At 35.4% G+C, this 19,922-nt stretch overlaps 1 protein-coding gene across 2 annotated transcripts in view; it reads left to right on the top strand.

Annotated features, from left to right (window-relative positions):
• DDX10 (DEAD-box helicase 10) overlaps positions 1-19,922 on the top strand; it is a 296,714-nt gene that overhangs the window by 11,439 nt on the left and 265,353 nt on the right. For both annotated transcript variants that reach the window (XM_027082372.1, XM_027082373.1), the window contains exons 4-9: positions 192-350; positions 1,403-1,523; positions 2,845-3,034; positions 5,935-6,061; positions 8,945-9,107; positions 14,023-14,107. In XM_027082372.1, the coding sequence (XP_026938173.1) occupies positions 192-350; positions 1,403-1,523; positions 2,845-3,034; positions 5,935-6,061; positions 8,945-9,107; positions 14,023-14,107 (845 nt within the window). The remainder of the gene's footprint in view (positions 1-191; positions 351-1,402; positions 1,524-2,844; positions 3,035-5,934; positions 6,062-8,944; positions 9,108-14,022; positions 14,108-19,922) is intronic.

The raw sequence follows: 19,922 nt of genomic DNA, 5'->3' as shown, positions 1-19,922 counted from the left end.
GGAGGATGCTTCTGGTGCATAGAAGAAAAAGAAAAAACAAAGCAAACAGTTTCTTCTTTCTGATTAAGACTCATGACAGGTATACTTTCTGCTTGGAAGGTGCCTTTGATTTGGGGGGGCAAGATTGACTCAGGAGTCAAAAAGTTGCCTCTCTAAAGGACTTATTGAACGTGAATTTGTTCTTTTTTGAGGTGCTGGAAGGCTTGTATCGTCTGCAGTGGACCTCAGCAGATGGGCTGGGGGCTCTGATTATATCACCTACAAGAGAACTGGCCTATCAGACCTTTGAGGTTCTCCGAAAAGTAGGGAAGAATCATGACTTTTCAGCTGGCCTCATCATTGGCGGAAAGGTTTGTCTTTTTGTCCTTGTCCTTCTTTCTTTCCTTCTATAACTTATTTATGTTGGAGCACTGTGGCAGTTGACTGGGAAGAGGTAGAGATATCATCTAGACAGAGGCTGGCCCCTTAGACAGGAGGTGGCAGCATCCTGGTGTGGTCACTATCATCCAGAATATGTTTGTCAGTTTTGCAGGTCCAGAAAGTCTGTTTTGTCAGGGTATCTGGATTGATCAGATTCTGAGACTAATTAATTCTAATTAGCCTGTAAATCTATTTGTTAATATTCATTGGAAAAGGTACATTTCAGTATGTAGACTAGTTCCTTTCAATAAAGTATCTAGGAGGTTGAATAATTCAGAACATTGCTGGGTCAGCAGCAGAAGAAAGGAAGGTAGAAGGTAGTTTTGAGGAGTGTTTATTTTAGGTTATAGTAAAGCCTGCTGCTCCACTTCTCTTTCTTCTGGTTTACCTGGACTACTTGTCTTGGCTAGAGTCTCTTCTAGATTGTGAGGAATTCTTGAATTTATATGCAAATATGCACAAAAAAGGAAGAGTATCACAAGCCCTCACATACTCATGTACCTATCACCCAGCTCTAACAACTAACATTCTGTGGCTCTTCTTTTGAGGAGAGATATTCTAGAATGTGGAGAAGTCAGCTCTTGTTTTCAGTCCATGAAGTGCAGTGAGTGGTGTCAGAGAGCCTGTTCAGTGCCCCTGGGTTCTGACTTAAAAGAATGGGTATAATTCTAGTTTTTAAGTGGGTTCTGGCAGACACAGGAGGAAATAAAGACTTGGAGCAGTCATATATTTTTCTTGGCTTCAAAATCCCAGATAGGATTAAGAATCTAGAGGAGCTCTGAACTCCTTAGGTCTTCACTAAGGACTTTTTTTTAGCCCAGAAATTTGGATGTGCTATAAAAATAGAAGGGAGAAATTACATTTACTTCTAGAGTATTTACATTGCTATGATGAAATGCCACATGCAGATGGCTTGTATAGTTTTGCTACACAGGCTGCTCAGTGATGGGTCTGTGTAATCAAAAGAAACAACTGTTTTCAGGATCTGAAACACGAAGCTGAGAGGATCAATAACATAAATATACTTGTTTGCACACCGGGTCGGCTTCTTCAACACATGGATGAAACGATATGTTTTCATGCTACCAATCTCCAGATGTTAGGTGAGTCTAATATATCTCTAATGAAAAAAATCTCAGGCTTAGGAGTGAGTGCTCATAAATTTTAATGATAGAAATATTTTATTGAATAAATATTGTGACTAAAAATCTGAGAATAACTTGAAGCAATTTTTTGGCATATGGTTCTAAATCCAGAGAGTACAACTCAGACTTTTTTTTTTTAATATCTTTATTGGAGTATAATTGCTTTATAATGTTGTGTTAGTTTCTGCTGTATAACAAATTGAATCAGCTACATGTATACATATATCCCCATATCCCCTGTCTCTTGAGCCTCCCTCCCACCCTCCCTATCCCACCCCTCTAGGTCGTCACAAAGCATCAAGCTGATCTCCCTGTGCTATGCAGCAGTTTCCCACTAGGCATCCATTTTACATTTGGTAGTGTATATATTTTCAATGCTACTCTCTCACTTTGTCCCAGTTTCCCCTTCCCCTGCCCTGTGTCCTCAAGTTCGTTCTCTACATTTCCACCCTTATTCTTGCCCTGCCACTAGGTTCATCAGTACTGTTTTTTAAGATTCCGTATGTGTGCGTTAGCATACGGTATTTGTTTTTCTTTTTCTGACTTACTTCACTCTGTATGACAGACTCTAGGTCCATCTACCGCATTACAAGTAACTCAATTTCATTCCTTTTTATGGATGAGTAATATTCCATTGTATATATGTGCCACATCTTTATCCATTCATTTGTTGATGGGCATTTAGGTTGCTTCCATGTCCTGGCTATTGTCAGTAGTGCTGCAGTGAACATTGTGGTACGTGTAACTTTTTTTTTTTTAACATCTTTATTGGAGTATAATTGCTTTACAATGGTGTGTTAGTTTCTGCTTCATGTAACTTTTTGAATTACTGTTTTCACTGAGACCATTTTTAAATCAAAATAGAAAGAGATAAGCCCTCTTTTCTGTATGAAATTAGACACCTCAGTATTTGACACTGCTAAGAGTTATCTTTTAAGGTACATCTACTTATGATGTTACCTAATGTGTACTTTTTAAAATCAACTTCGGAATAATTCTAGATTTATAGAAAAGTTGCAGTGATAGTTCAGAACGTTCCTCTATATCCTTCCGTCCCTCATTTTCCCCCAGTGTAACATCTTATATAACTTTGGTACCTTTGCCAAAACTAAGTGATTAACATTGGCATATTTATTTAATATACAGACTTTTTTTCGATTTTACCAGTTTTTCCACGAATGTCCTTTTTCTGTTCTAGAATCCAGTGCAGAATACCATATTACATTTAGCCTAACGTGTATCTTAAATATTGTTGTTCAACTTGCATCTCTCTTTTTAGTTCTTGATGAAGCAGATAGAATCTTGGATATGGGCTTTGCTGATACCATGAATGCTATTATTGAAAACCTTCCCAAGAAACGTCAGACTTTGCTTTTCTCAGCTACACAAACCAAATCTGTAAAGGACCTTGCACGCTTGAGTTTGAAAAACCCTGAGTATGTTTGGGTTCATGAAAAAGCAAAATACAGGTATGTACTATTTGAAACCATATTTGATTCAATCACAATCAGTGTTCTCTCTTTTTAGATTAAGAATTTGACATTTCAAATTAATACTACTTTTCTAGGAAAGAAAACATTATTTTATATTGTTGATTAAATATGCAAAGCATAGAAAGTATATTGGTAAAAATTATTTAAATTCTCTATGCACCTTTAAATGTGTGACTACTCTAATGCAATATTTTCCAAAATGTGGTGTGGGGAACAAATTCCCCCATAAAATAGGGGTGAGGTGGGGAAATGCATACCTAGATAGATAAATAGCAAATGTTGAGTTAAGGTAAAGCAGTGTTCTTCAAGACTTCTCAGAACCTTTAATATTTTCTTGGACATTGTGATTCTTCAAAGCAGTGGGAGATGAATAAAGCTTTCTGCATTTACTGAAATTATTTTGGTACAGAATCATTCTTTTTAGCTGTATTATGCGGGACTAATGTGCTATGGAACGCATTTTATCAACTGCATTAATATTTAGCAAAATACCTTTCTGTTTAAAACATTGCAGCAATGTTTTGTGTTGGTCTCACTAAAACTGGAAAGTAAGGTGTGTGTGTCTATGTGACAGTAAAAGGTGTGTGCGTGTGTGTGTGTGAGAGAGAGAGAGAGAGAGAGAGAGAGAGAGAGAGAGAGAGAGAGGTATAAATGGGTTGGGGGAAATATGTTTTAAAGTGTATTTTGATATTATGACTGCTGGAAGTGTATATATGTTTAGTATGAATCATACGCACATACATGCAGACTGTGGACATACTTGACTTCCAGAAATGTTTTCCAGTGAATTTAAATTGAATCTGTATTGAAGATCTCAATATGGACTCACCTCTACCATCATCTCTATCTTAACTTTCATTTCTTGCTGTGAAATGTTAGTCTAAAAAGAATATATTGGGAAAACAAATTGGGTTTCTTGGAAAGTCTTTAAATACAGGGGATATGGGCATTGAGGCCCACCTTGACCTTGTTCAACCAATAGATGTCTAGGATTAAAAAAAGCCTGAGAAGAGGCTAGATTCTATGCTTCCAGGTGATCCTAGTGGATAAACTTTGGAGAATCTGAGTTCTGGTAGCTTTGGTTATCAAGAACTCCTTAGGAATGGGATAGCAAGAGATATTTGAGGTACAGTTTCCTCCTTGGCTTACCATTGAGTAGACACTAGTTTTTGTTTGTAAGTTTGTGTCGAGACAGCTCTTGAAATTCTTGGTACAATTAATTTGATAATCTAAAGACTGTCTAGGTCTTTTGATTTTATTCATTGTTCTCTTTGCTCTTTCCTTTCTGCCTGTTTTTGTCTTTACCTGACACTAATTTTTCAATCATTAGGTGGTCTCTAAAGTGTAAATTAATTGTACATATTATCCCTGTTCCCAGTTTCTGTAGATAATAGTTGGTCATTATCTGTAGATCATGGAGTTAGTTAGAAAAAAATGAATGCAAAAACTGTTTATTTCATAAATGATTCTAGAAAGCAGTTCCATCATTTGTAAAAAAATGTGACTATCAGAAAACATATTGAAAGACAGGTATTTAGCAACATAATTTACAAAACTGGAGGTTATATGATAATGACTGCAGTACTCTGTAATTTCACATTCACCAGAAGCACTATAAAAAGCAGATGCTATTGTGAATTTTATTTAATATCATTATTGAATTTTCCCCTTTAGCAACTTAACGGTTTGGTTAATATATCCTGAGAGATTATGGTCAAGAATATTTTAAGGCATAAAAGAATATTTACTCTCAAATTACAAAGGACCAGAAAAATCAGGATTGAATCTTTCTGAGTTGTATATCAGAGTATACGTAGAAGAAGTACACCAGTGTGTTTCCTTTATATTTCTATATGTTGCTCTTTTTTTTCCTCTTTATACAAACAGATACACCCACAGGGTTGCCTGTGTGTGCATGAATGTATATATACCTTCACTCTGATAAATGATACCAAATTTTATGTACTATTCTTCTTTGCTTCTTTCACTTAACAGTATGCCCTAGAGATCATACCATAGCACTATATATATATTCCTCATTCCTTTTTTTGCAGTTGCATGATACATTATTGTGTACAGTAGTTCATTACACAAGTTTTCTACTACATATGGGTTGATTTCCATCTTTTTTTTTTTTTTTCTTTGTAAATAATACTGTATCTTTTTGTGTTTTTACCAGATTATTTTTTGGAACAGAATCCTTAAAGTAGTTTTATTAGTTCAAAGAGTAAATGCATGTATGTTTCTCTCCAACATTTTTATTATGAGAAATTTCAAACATGCAGCACAATTGAAAGAATTTTGCAGTGAAAACCCTATACGCATCCCTCTGTACATCAACCCATCTTATTTTTGATGCATTTCAAAGTAATTTTCAGATATCTGTACACTTCCCCTAAATATTTCAGTACACATATCACTAACTAGAGTTCAGTATTTGTATAGAGATTTTCTTTTTTGATGTAAGATTTACATACAGTGCGAACAAACGAACAAATTAAGAGTACATTTACTGAGTTTTGATAAATGTGTATGTCTCTGTAACCCAAGGCCCTGCTAAGAAGTAGAACAGTACCATCTGCCCAGCAAGTTCCATCATGCCCTTAAGTTGATCCTTGACCCTACTCTTGCAGAGGTGACCCCTGTTTGCATGTATATTTTTGATACATTATAAGGGATTTTGTATGTATTTTGGTCATGTGTTGTATTCATTTCCTAAGGGACAGTAGAGAGGTTGTTTTTGGGGGTATGTATGTATGTGTGTGTCTGAAAAATTTGCTTGAGAGGCATGCCACTGTTAACATTTGTTTTTTGGTCTGGGTTTCAAAATTACCAACACGGCATATTTTTAACATTTTCCCTCTTATTTCCATAAGCACCCCTGCCACTTTGGAACAGAACTACATAGTCTGTGAGCTGCAGCAAAAAATAAGTGTGCTGTATTCCTTTTTGAGAAGCCACCTGAAGAAGAAAAGTATTGTATTTTTCTCCAGTTGTAAAGAGGTACCTAGTGTTTATTTTTCTTAAGTTATTCACGTTGAATTGTCCCTTTTAAAATATCAAATTTTGTTTGAAAATGCTGTTTATCTATTTTAATAAATACAGTGCTAAATGTGGAGGGATTTGTAGATAATGAAAATCTTGGCATCTTCATTTTTAAAGGAACCCATGGATGAGACTGTAAGCTCAATAAGGAAGGGCAGAAACTGTCCGTTTTTACTTCAGTATTGTTAGCACCTAGCACAATACTTAGAACATAGTAGTCCTCAATAAATATTGGTAGAACCAACAATTGAATGGCTAGACTAACTAGAGGTCTTTATAACCTCATGTCTACCTTACCCTCCGTGAATACCGAACTGAATAGGCCATTTATTTCCATGCCTCGGTATCTTTGTTCATGCTGATCTCCCTGCATCCCTCCATCCTAATTCTGGAGAAATATTTAATATCCTTTAAGATTAAGCTCAAATGTTGTATCTGAAAGTCCTTTTCTGACACTCCCCAACCCCCTTGTGACAATGAACTGCACCTTCCTCTATCATTCTATAGTGTTTTGTTTATATCTTTATTTAGTTTATCAGCATTTCTTAAACACTAGTCATATGCTTATAAGTAACGGATTTAGTGATGTATAAGAAAACGTGGTCTTTTCCCTTAAAGAGAAGAAACTGTGGTTGATTTTGTGTGTCACTTTTCTTCTACTGTATTTCAGATTTCCTGATGACATATAGTTGTTGGTATATAGTAGGTTGATTCTAGATTTATAGCTTTTGCAATAGCTTAGCATGACAAATATGCAGTGAGTTTTCCTCCAGCTTATGGGGAAGATAAGTAGTGGTCTGTTTTTGGGGGAAAGCACAGAACCTCATTATTTATCCATGTAAAGAATGACTTCAGATTTTTTAGGACTTCTTTTAGATTTTTAGAATTTTATATCTTCTAAAGAAAGGATGTTTTTCGTATCTGTGTACAAGGAAATAATTTTAAGAGTTAATGTTTATAAAGTTTTTACTCTGTAATACTCTGCTTTTCCTCTTCACAGTGGGCAGAGTATACTCTGCCCTTTCTCGAGCTATACTCTTTCTATACCTCTTTAATTCCATGGCTTTAAATGCCATCTGTATTCTAACAACTGCCAAATCTACATCCTAAGCCCTGACTTCTTTTCTGAGCCCCAAACTTGTTTATCCACTTGACTACTAGATATTTCCAGTTGGGTGTCTAAAGGGCATCTTAAATTTAACATAGGAAAAGCAGTTTTAAGATTTCCTATCCCTAAGTTCTGCTCCCTCTAACTCTTCCGCATCTCATTAAATGACGGAATCCTTAATTCTTGCTTGTCTTCAACTCATATTCAATCTGTTGACAGTTCTCATTAGTTTTACCACTTCTCACCACCCATCATGTTACAGTGCAGTTTAAACCGTGCTTAACTTTCTCTTAGCCTCTTGGTTGATCTTCCATTTTAATAGTTCTTCAATTTCCATATATGCTTTTCTGAGATTGGGTTGCCTGAGAGTACATCTGTGGTCTGGTCTGTGGGCTCTCCTTTCTCATCTCCGCTTTCATGTTAGCCCTTTTAAAAACTTTACAAAGGAAAGGCAGGAGTGCCTCTATCCCTAGTCTTACTGGGGCATTGTCTCAGGATCAGAGAACCTTCCTAGCACTAGAATATTGTTTGAGAAAGTGAATAACTTTAATTTTGGAGTAACAAGTCATTTTGCAATTTAGGTGGTTTCCCATTCTTTACTTTCAACAAAATACGAAGGAAGACTTAATGGAGTTATTAGCTGATAAAATTATTTGTAATTTATCATCATGTTTCTGACATATTTTATAGGAGTTCAAAAAGTTAAGGTCCCTTCCAGTCCATTTTCTATATTTTCATGAAGAGATTTTCTTAACACCTGTGTTAGAGAAATAGGAATAAAATGATGCTGTACTCTGCCTCAGTATAGCAACCAGTGGTATTCATTTATAAGTACGTAAACTAAAGAAAAATAAAACTAAAGCAACAGCTCTATCTTGTCTCATGTATTAAGAGAGATATTTATAATAGAATTTTATTTTTTATGTTTAACAGTTTTTTAAATCAAATTTTAACATTTTTTTGTTTCGGCCAGTTCTGTACTAATAATTATAATAGTACCTGAGTCTGAGAACTTTTAATGCAGCTTTACGGCTACAGGAAATTAAAGTTAAAACTTACATATACATAGTTTTGTTGTAGAAAATCACAAATTGTGATAAAGTGATCAATAAGAGACTTTCGAGCATAAAACAAGATAAAATTCTGTGAGGTCAGGAAATAGAAATATGAATTCAAGGAAGAAAAGAAATGATGTAAAATTTTTCTGTTAAGGAAGAGGTTCCTCACATTTTGTTAGTAATCTTCCTTTTTTAAAGACTTTGTTTTAGAGCAGTCTTAGGTTCGCAGCAAAACTGAGGGGTCCTGCCCCACACATGTGTAGCCTTCCCCATTATTTTTAAATAACTGGTGGTGGATATCATGTTGCTGTGCTATTTAGAATCAATTGGATACATTTATAAGAGGTTAAGTCTTTATTTTAAAATATATTTAAATATACCAGAAATTATATTCTTTGCAACCACTTAAATTTGGAAAAATGTCAGATACTAACTTAAAAGTGTAAGGAGGGCATATTTTTTTCAAAATTCTTTTAGGAAATAATGTGAGCAAAAATGTTCAAAGACCACAGCTTTGTTTGAAGACCACAGCTCTAGACTACATTTCCCTTTCTGTGCTCTGTACTTTAATTGATGAACCTGTGCTCTGTAATGCATTTTTCTGTTCATCTTGCAAGCTTACTTCCTGCTGCTACCCAGAAGTACTACCAAAATCATTTTTCTGTAAATGCCTAGGTTCAGTATCTGTACCGAGTATTCTGCCGGCTACGTCCTGGCATTTCTATCCTTGCCCTGCATGGTCGACAGCAGCAGATGAGAAGAATGGAAGTCTATGATGAATTTGTTGGCAAGAGAGCTGCAGTACTCTTTGCTACTGATCTTGCAGCCAGGGGGCTGGGTAAGAAAACTTCTTTTGAGAAAATGTTCTGTGATCATGGGCTTATAAATGGGTGTATTCCAGTAATTCAAATAGTTTGACTCAAATAATTGGGCTTTCTTATTTTATAAAAGAATATTAAGTAAATTGATAACTGGGATGACTAACACTAAGGATATGTCAGTGAAACTTTTTGTAATGTCTTCATCTTTTGTGCTCTTATTGTTTCATGATAATAATTACATCATAGAATCCGAGGAGTCTACAGGATCAAAGGAGAATTAAAAATTTAAAGATGTGAAAAAAAATTGTTTCTTTGAAAATTGGAAACTTTGACAAATACTATAATTTACTTAACAAGAAAAATCAATGAAGTACATCTTTTCTCCAACCATTCTAATTTTTATTTTAAAATCATTACATTTAATGTGTTTAAACTTTCAAAAAGCCATTATAATATCATACAACTGATGGCTTTGTGGGGATGGGATGGGGTATGGAAGTAATTACAGAGGATAAAGAGGCAAGAACAAAAGATAAGGATAAATAAGTGGTAATTTGAATTCTTCAAACACCTAATTTTATTACATTAATTATTATGGTAAATTTTAAACATACACAGAGATTGAGTCTAAAGTACCCTCATATACATATTACCCAGTTTGAGCAGTTATCTTTCTCATGACCACCCACTTAGCTCCCCGTCTTCCATCCCTCTGGGAGTATTTTAAAGCATATCTCAGTCATCATAAAGTTCATTCTCATGTGACTAGCAGCAGTAGTTAAGTATGCATATTTTTAAAGCTCTCTAGGTTATTTTCTCAGCTCCACAGTAACTCATTCCAACTACCCTCCCCCACCCCCTGCTTCTCATCACTGTTTTGAATGTACTGTTTTGAAACATTTTAGTTATGTTTTTATCTACTTATATTACACTCTGATACCACCCTTCCCCTCCCGATTTTTGAACCTAAAATAGTTTAGGTCAAAATAAGCAATTAATTATATTGCATATATAACATGTATTCTGTATATTGATATATCACAATGAACAGATATTACTGTTTTGTCATATTTTCCTTGCAGTTTGTTAAAGAAACCAAATATTTAGTAGATGTAGTTGAAATCCTTTTTGTACCCTTTCCCAGTCTCACTATTTTCCCTCTCCTCCTTTCCATAGACATGTTTACTGTCATATAGTTGGTAGGTAACCTTTTAATTGAAGGCTCTTCACTTCTTGTCTGTGATAGAATTCAGGGTGTCTGTGAACTTAGATGGGGAAAAAATTACACATATTCACTAACCTTTAACTGAGATTTAGCATTTCCTTCAATTATAAATGTAAGCAGCGAACTGTTGTGGTAGTACTTGTAACTTTGTCATCAATTGAAAATCATAGATATTTTCATTTTACATTACAGTTTCTGTAGATATCTTGGAATATTATTTACACTTAGTACTATTTTGATATTATGGTAGTTATTAGATATACAGCTAGGTTGTGTTATTTAATATGTTAGTAAATAAGCATATACATTGCTATATAAAAAAGTCAATAAAAATGTTTATTTCATTATAATTGCTTTCTCTTATAATCCTATATGTTTTACTTTATGCATTTAAAAAATATTCTGAAAAGGGGTTCATAGGTTTTAACTGTGGCACAAAAAATGTCAAGAATCTCTCTTCTAGTTTATTTTAAAAAGATTATATGAATGTATTCATGAGCAATATATAGTATTATCTTATGTGTTTATGAAGTGTATAAAATAATATTATACATACCAGTCTATGACTTGCTTTCAAGGCTTTCCATGTCAGTGTATAAAGTTCCAGCGTATTTATGTAGTGTATCTCATAGTATGTCCAGGAATTTCTTTAGAGTACACCAGTATCTTTTTTAAACTTTAGTCTTAATTTTTCTCAGTTTTATTTCTTAATGAATAATATGCGATATGGGTAAAAACGAGTTATGAGACATAGCAAGCCATACTCTACCCCTCCTCACTCTCCAGAAGCCATTACTTCTCTTGGTATTTAGCTTCATATTTCTAAGTACATTTCTTATATCAAGTTAATGATTGAGTTAAAATTAGTTTTGTGTTTCCTGTTCTAACTTTCCTCAGATGTTCCAGCAGATGTCACATTCCTAGTTTCCTAATAGTTCAAACACAGTCTGTTTCTTTTTCCCTTGGGATCTCCTTGTTGCAGCCTTTTAAAAGTCTTCAGCTCTTATCTGGACTGGTTGCTCCATAAGCCTGATGCATGTTTGTCATCGTGAGACTTTTCATTTGGGTCTTCATTGCTGTACATGGTCTTTCTGTAGTTGTGGCAAATGGGGGCTACTTTTCATTGCAGTGCACGAACTTCTCACTGTGGTGGCATCTGCAGAGCACAGGCTCTAGGCGCACAGGCTTCAGTAGTTGTGGCTCGCGGGCTTAGTTGCTCCGCAGCATGTGGGATCTTCTCAGACCAGGGATTGAACCCTTGTCCCCTGCATTGGCAGGCGGATTCTTAACCACTGCGCCACCAGGGAAGTCCCCTTCCTCTTTCTTGATTTATTATTATTATTGTTTTTTAAACTAAAGCTCATTCTTTAATAGCTTCCGAAGTAAGAGTGCATGGGAGGTACATTTTTTGAATTGTTGCATATCTGGTAATGTCCTATTCTTGAATGATAGTTGTATTGAGAATAGAAATCTAGGTTGAAATAATTTTCTCTTAGAATTTTGCAGATAGTGCTCCATTGTCTTACGGTAGTCAGTATTATGTTGAAAAGACCTTTGCCTTTCTGATTCTGTTTTTTGTAGCCCCCTTTTCTTTTTCTGGCTGTTCTTAGTGTTTTCTGTTTATCTATGGAGTCCTGAAATTTTATGATAATGTGCCTTAGTGTGAGGTCCCATTTGTTGTATAGGCGCATTCAGTATATTTTTTCAATCTAGACCAGCAATGTTCAATAGAATTTTCTTTGATCACTGAAATGTTCTGTGTCTGCACTGTCTAATACTATAGCTGCTAGCTACACGTGACAGTTGACCACTTAAAATGTGTCCAGTGCAATGAGGAAAGATTGAGTTATTAATTCTATTAAATTTTAAACTTGAATACCTTCTGTATTGAGCAGCACACAATAGGGACTCATGTCTTTCAGTTGCAGGAAATATACTTCTGAATTGCTTCTTTGGTGATTTGATTAAATAAATATTCAATATTTGTTTTGAGTATGTAATTACTGCTTACTAATGGGAAATTTGTGTACTTAGCTTGTTTCCTTTTTCATACCTTTTTTATAACATTTTCCCATTCCCCCCTTATTTTCTCTTTCTGGAAGAGTATTTGACCTCTTTGATCAATCCTCTAGTTTTCCTGTTTCTTCTGTTGCCATTTCATTGTCTTTTTCTTGTTATTTCTGGGGGATTTCTTGATTTTATATTTCAACTTTTCTGATTAAAATTTTAATGAAGTACCAAGAGTTCCTTTTTTATAGCCTCTTACTCTTATTTGATGGATGCAGTGTTTTAGCTCTCTGACGATATTAGGTTAAAGTTCTCTTCACATTGTTTCTGTTTCTGTTGAGTTTCATTTTTACTCTTTTATCTGTCTTTTCATTTTTGAGACTTTTCTCGATTGTCTGCAATTGACAGTCTTTTATTATATGTAACAGTGAGGCATCAAGAAGCTTATTTGAAGTGATTTGTATGTGGATGAGGCTTGTTGACTAACGGCCTTCATTGCGAGGGGATTTAGACGGAGTTGGTCATCTTGTGGAGGACCAGGATGTCAAAGTGTATTCTTTTTGAACATTCAGTCTCTCCAGATAAGAATACTTCAACCTCTTGAGCAGAAGGATTAAGCTTGCTGCTGGCTCTCTAGAAGCCTAGCAAGGAGGTAGACATAGAGGGCTCCCAGTCAGCATTCAGACTTACACTCAGTACCCCTGTTTTCACTCTGGCTCTGGTGCCTCTTTTTTCCACTCTCTCTGGTGTCTTGGCTTGAAGCCTTTCTCGAGAATAAGACTTTCGCTTTTCTTCAGGAGACCCAGTGTATAGGATCCTGGAGGGAACCTGAGGATCTGAGTGCTACTTTCAACCTATCTTCCTTTTTACAACCCTGAAATATATCCTTGCCTTCTGAGGTACCTGGTTACTTCAAGTCCCAAGGGAGAGAATTGTTCTAAATATCTTTTTTCTGTTTTTCTTGGGTTATGCCCATTTAAATAGATTCAACACTTTTGAATAGCTTGTATAACTTGGTTGTAGTTTTTATGCTCATAGGTATCCATAGGTATCATTATCTTCCCAAATATTTCTTTTTCTTTCTCTTTTTCTTTTTCCTTCCTTCCCTCCCTCCCTTAGCTTTTTTCTCTGTGATAGACATTGATCTGAAATCCTTATGGCAAAATCTGTAAATGACTAAAGGTAATTCTCTTAAGTTATTGAGACCAGGATCTCTGAGAATGAATGGAAACTTTTGCAGCCAGAAATAAATATGAAGTAATTATTGCTAGGAAATGGGGAGAGGGATTTAAAAAGACATCATTAATTTGAATGGAGATGGAAATAGCAGGAAAAGTAAATTTTCATTAAAATTTATCAACCAGTTTCATAGTTCACTGGGAGCTCATGAGAAGTGGTTCTTTTAGGTTATTAACTATCAGGGTATTTCATTATTTGTGTGACACAAAGCAGTCTGTCTCCTCTGTCAGATACAAAATAATCTTCACATTCAAACACTGTCATTAATTTTAGTTCAGTTTGTCAAAGAAGAGAAGTGTTTATTATCTCTCGGTTCATGCAGTTAATTTTAATAGTGTCCACAGATGATATCTATCAGTTTGATGTGATGGAAAGCCCTGGCAAGCAATATTATAAAATAAAAATAGTGCAGCAGGAAGATCTTGGAACTGTGTTTTCAACTTGATATTCCTTCTGTACAGATTTCCCAGCTGTGAATTGGGTTCTTCAGTTTGATTGTCCAGAGGATGCCAACACATATATTCACAGAGCAGGTAGAACTGCCAGGTAGGTGTGCCAGCCTATATCTTTGCTTTTGGTTTTATCTAAGCAAAAAAGCGTGCTTTCTGAACTGTGTACAAACAAAGAATGGAGGAATTCAGGTAAGTGACTGCTGGTTTGACATTTTTGTGACATTGGTTGCTAGCAAGTGGACAGCTCTTGCTAAGTCATTGTGGCCGAGACTTGATGATGAGGGCTGAGAAAAATCCATGAAAATCTTCTTTTAGTGTTTTTGTTCTAACTTTCTTCCCTTACTAAGCTTTTCATTAGAACTGCTCACTGAACATCATCTCTTTGATGAGGTATAAGACTGTTTATTCAATCTCTGTTTTCAGATGACAAAACTTGAGTGTTCTGAGCAGTTAAACATTTTGTGTGAAAATCCATAGAGATTTGAAAAATCCATAGGATTTGAACCAAGGCAGTCTGACTCCTGTAGTCTAGATCTGTGCTCTTACCTTCTCTGGTATAGGTTCTAATAAGAGACAAGGTGGTTTTGAGTCATAGATTTCTCTTTTCCTTTTTTCTAGTGTGGGAATTAGAGGCATTGCTGGAGGCTACTCCCAAATACTCCCTTTTCACCTCCCCCCACCCCCAGTAAAAGTATCCTGTGTTTGCTCAGGAATGTGGGGGAGCTATTTGGAAAAGAATATAGCAAAGTCAGTCATTTGGGAGGAAAGGGCATAGAAAGGTATATGAATGAATGAAAAGGGTAACGTGCTATATCATTGCCATTGAGGTTGCAGTGAAGTTGGGAGATGTGTGCTGCAGGTAGAATTATAAATGTTAGCATCTTTATGGGTAATATTTGGTAGTACTTATCAAAAGCCTTAGAGTTCTTCCTTTTGCTTCAGTAATTCCACGTCCAGAAATTGATCTTAATAAAGTTTCTATAAAGGTGTTCATCTTACTGACATTTGTAATGGTAAGAATTGGAAATAACCAATTAAGTGTTAGACCCCAAATCACTAAGTATATGGCAGAAACAGAACTAGAATTCAGATCTTTTGACCCCGGATTTCAATCTTTTTCACTAAGTAACCATTCATGAAAGACCAACCACGTGTGAGGTACTGGATTAGGCCTGGTGTGAGCTTGTGCATGAAAATAAGATATAGTGTCCATTCCATTAAGGATGTTTTAGTACCTCGAAAACAGTCTATAGTAGAGGCATATACAGTATTAGAGGTATTGACAGAAGTTTTATGGAGCTCCTGTGGAAGTACAGAAGAAAACTTCACAGAGGAGAAACAGTTGGGTTCAGTTTTGATTGGCAGATACAAGTTCTTGGGAGGCAACTTGATACAAGATATTTCTTCCTCTGTTAACTATGTGCTATATAATATATCTTTCTGTATTTTAACTCAGACTCAAATCCCAACTACTCTTGATAATTTTTTTTGAGGGAGGGACTACTAGAAAATACAAGAGTTCTATGTGTCCATATCGTAAAATGTGATCCTTTTCATAAGCATCTCCAAACACTGAGCCCCTAGTCAGTTGTAAAACTTTGTTCCCTAAAGTTAAGGAATGGTCTGTGTGCCATGCAGTATTGCAGCCACTTGCAACATGTGGCTATTTAAATTTCAATTAAGTAAATTAAATTAAAATAAAAATACAGTTTCTCAGTCACACTAGTCACATTTAAACTGCTAATACCACATCTTGAACAGAGCAGGAATAGAACATTTCCATCATTGTGAAAAGTTCTTTTGAATACTACTGGTATATGTTTAAAATACATTTTACTTAAAATTGTTGAACCAAAGAACCATAGATTCATATAATAAAACCATAAAATAGAAAATCATAAAGACATTAGAGCTGAAAGTAATCTGGATTCACTCATTCATTTTTTCTATATGGATTTAACAAATACATATTAAGTGCCAGGCATTGTACATAGTAGGAGGTAAAACGAGCAAAACAGACATGATTCCTGACCTCGTTCATCTTGAAACCTGGAGGGAATACAGACAATAAAATGCATAATTTCAGTAGAATGTGATTGATTATTTACTCCTATCTCTAATTTTGTTGCAGTCATGAGAACACATGGCAACTCTCAGGTTTACACATGCAAAGAGAAATAGACATTTTTGTCTCCTGAGAGGTTATAATCTTTCTGAGTCACATAACCCCCCCTACTAACTAAAGGAAAGTTTTCTTTCAGAGATTTCTGTAGGTTTTTGAGGTGTGAGCTTATTAACAGGCATTTTTACCTCACATAGATTCAAATATGAGGTTCTTCAAATGTGGGTATATTTTGTTTAAAAAAGAAAACTGGAAGCAACCTAAATAATAATCACAATAAGGTTGTGATTGGTTATGATGTACTATCTCTTTGGTTTTACGTTTTCTTTCTCATCAAAACTGCATGAGTATTTATAATATGGATGTCAGTCAGACATTAATGCTTAATGATGGAAGAGACACCAACTGTTGGTTTAAATGGACCAAGTTACTTCTGATTATTAAGCCACCAACTTCTATTTAATGAGTTCCCAGGGATGGCAGGATCTTTAAGACCCAAGATTTAAATCCTCATCTAGGGACTTCCTTGGTGGTCCAGTGGTAAAGAATTCGCCTTGCAATGCAGGGAGCACGGGTTTGATCCCTGGTCAGGGAAGTAAGATCCCACATGCCGTGGGGCAACTAAGCCCGTGTGCCACAACTGCTGAGCTTGCGTGCTCCTCGACTAGAGAGCCCGCGTGCTGCACACTACAGAGCCCACGCACCCTGGAGCCAGTGCGCCACAACTAGAGAAGAGAAAAAACCCACACTCTGCAACTAGAGAGAAGCCCACGCACCGCGACAAAGAGTCTGTGCACTGCAACGAAGAGCCCGTGCGCCACATGCCTCAACGAAGATTCCTCATGCCGCAACTAAAAGACCTGATGCAGACAAAAATAAGTAAATAATAAATAAATCTTAAAAAAAAAAGAAGAAATCCTCATCTAAGCAAAGTCTGTCATTCGCCAGCAGGCTTGCTTTTCTACCTGCCCTGCACCCATTTCAGCCAGTGGCCTCAAGTTTGAATGTGTCCTCTATCCTTTGCTTATCTAGGAAGTCCCTTTGGAGTTGAGTCTCATAAATTTCTTTGTATCTACTGTTCTTGGATGGCTTTAAAGGGAAAAAGTTTTTTTGTTTGTATTTGGTCAATTTTGTTGTTGTTTCAGTTGAAGTGGAGGTTTTTCCTGTTCTACAGCCTAACAAGATATAGAGCTCCTTCTTCCTATAATTTTCTAATTTTCATAAACTGTTTTAATGTTTAAACATTTTTCGATTGATTCAGATTTACCCTTTGGGCTGTTAAACATGGGCTATGATCAAAATGTACTCATTTAAATTAAAAGCATTTCTTTTGACCAGCATGAAGAAGGAAAGGAGAGAATAGTACAATAGTGAAAGATAAAACTATTTAACAGTAGGATTGTACTAGAGGATTCAAAAGTAAGTCTTTTTTATTGTAATTATATAATTTGAGCAAGTAATAGAGTTAGAACCAGGCTCTGTGTATGATTTCATTGTACATTCAGACAGACTTGTCTTTAGACTGGTAACCTTTTGGTTTCTAGTGGGATCTAAGTAAATGGGACATAGGTAGAACAGCAGCTTTGTTTTCCATTTTGTAAGAAGGTACATGGTGCATCAGTGGTCTTTGTGTTGGATACATGTTTGGATTATCTTTCATAGTGAGATATTTAGAGAAGTCATTAGTAGTGGTTGGTGGAATTAATACACTGTTTAATTCTCCTCAGTAAATGTGTAGCATGTATGAATTTGTACCTTTATCTATGCACACATTTGCATTTCATGGCCCTATGGGCCTCTGGATAGGTGAGGTTGGTGGATATCATCTCTCATTAGTGTATTGGACCAGGCCAGACAGGCTTTTTTAGATGTGCCAATGGTGTGGGCATGGACAGGTTAAACTGATTCCTTTATAGAATACATTTAGCAGTATTTTAAAATTATTCATCCTATATGAAGATTATTTGACATCTCAGTATATCAGGAAAAGTTTCAAGAAGGGGAAATATTTCAGGGTGCTTGGTTCCTGGAGAAGTTGTTAAAAATCTTATGTAGTTGAACATGCCATGGTAAGCATTAAATTGGTTTTAATGACTCGAGGTGAAGAGGAGGTACAACATCACAATGATTGTGTTTGAAGAGAGAATACCAATTTGAAAAACTATTATAATGTAGTTTCTAATATGGTCATTGATTTTTAAAGTACAAGCTTGTTTGACCCTTTGTAACCAATTAAAAATGTTTTGAACTGACTATTTTAGATGTATAGTTAGTAGAAAGGTTTAGGATATGTAATGCTTATTTTTTCTTTGTCAGTCTAATAAAAAAAAGAACCAAACTGCAAAAAGTTACCATTAATGGGCTTAGAGATAAATTAGAACTTTTGTGGGCCATCAGACTGGATAATTGAATTGAATAAAAGCTAAATTAAAGCTTGAAACTAATTAAAATCCTGTATATATGCTGTAATTAAAACTAGGTTGCCAGATAGTGTTTGCTTTTGGAAGTGAACTATACTATATTAATATTGAGAAATGAATTCACTGCTTTGTGGCAAAATAGCTAAGGTTTGGGGAATCTGTTTTTTTCCTTTCTGTGTTTTAGCTAAAAATAAAGGGTGGTTTAGGTACTTGTTGCCTTAAGTGCTTTATTCTGTTTTAATTTATTCACCTGTTTAAAATTCTTTTGATCTTTAGTAATTGAGAGAAATTTGTTTTCTTAACTATCCACACACCTTTTAACAAAATGATCTCGTTTAGGAAACAAGTGAGGCAAGGAATATGAATATAGTTTTTTAAAGCCGTGTTCTGTGATACATTCTACCACTTAAAAGCGAATGTCTTTAGGGCTTGTAGTTTTTAGTACTCATAAAACTAAGCTCTTCTATTTCTTATAAAAATGCCCAGTTGAAAATAAAAAGGATTTGGGAATGGAAAGTCCTTACATATCAGATACTCCTAATTTTTAAAATGCTTTTATTTGGGCAGTAGGGGTCTGTGGGTGGAAGACGGGAGCTTATATATAACTGTGTATATTTAAACAGTTGGGAGTTTATATATAAGAGTTAGGACTTTATATATATAACTGCTTGGTTTTCCAGAGTAGTGGTAAAATTCCAGCAGTATTTCAACCGAGCCTTATTTGCCTGGCTGCATTTTGTGGATCTCAGATTTTGTTTGTGGGAGATTTAGGTAGCAAGATGTGATTCCAGTAGGGGGCAGCAGAGGCCAGTTCTTTGCATTGCACACTGGCTTGCATCAGTTTAGATTAAAAACAGCAAATATGAAGATGGGAAGTAGTTAAAATTTCTAATGTGATAACCTGTGCAGAGTTCATGGTTTGTTTGTGGTAAATACTAGTACTTTATGGAATAGATAATGAGAATTTTTTAAATAGTGTCTTTAATTGATTTGTAAATTGAAATAATAAAAGTGAAAAGACAATTTCCATGAGCATTAATTTACTGAAACATACTGTGTATATCTTAGGTATAAGATAGGAACAGTCTTTGCTAGCGAGAATTCTTATTACTTTGATTCCTTTATTGACTGAAGATGCTAACTTTACTCAGCTCCTCCTAGATAGAGGCTGGTGCTTCCTCACATGGCCTTCTGCCTTTGTTGTTATCTAGGATTTAAAGCAAAAAGGCAAAACCAATGCTTTATTTTGCATCAAAAAACATTGAGCTGGGGTAGAGTATGACCACTATAGCTAGAGAGGTAGATAAGGGGGCTGATATTTCTTAGGAGTTTCTTATTTCCTAGCACTTCCCCCTTGCTCTCCTGCT

Source organism: Aethalodelphis obliquidens, unplaced genomic scaffold, assembly GCF_003676395.1.
Source record: "Aethalodelphis obliquidens isolate GAN/ISIS:26980383/991018 unplaced genomic scaffold, ASM367639v1 scaffold46, whole genome shotgun sequence".
Taxonomy (NCBI): Eukaryota; Metazoa; Chordata; class Mammalia; order Artiodactyla; family Delphinidae; genus Aethalodelphis; species Aethalodelphis obliquidens.
The sequence above is the reverse complement of the archived record's forward strand: the minus strand, read 5'-3'. Positions and strand labels throughout refer to the sequence as shown.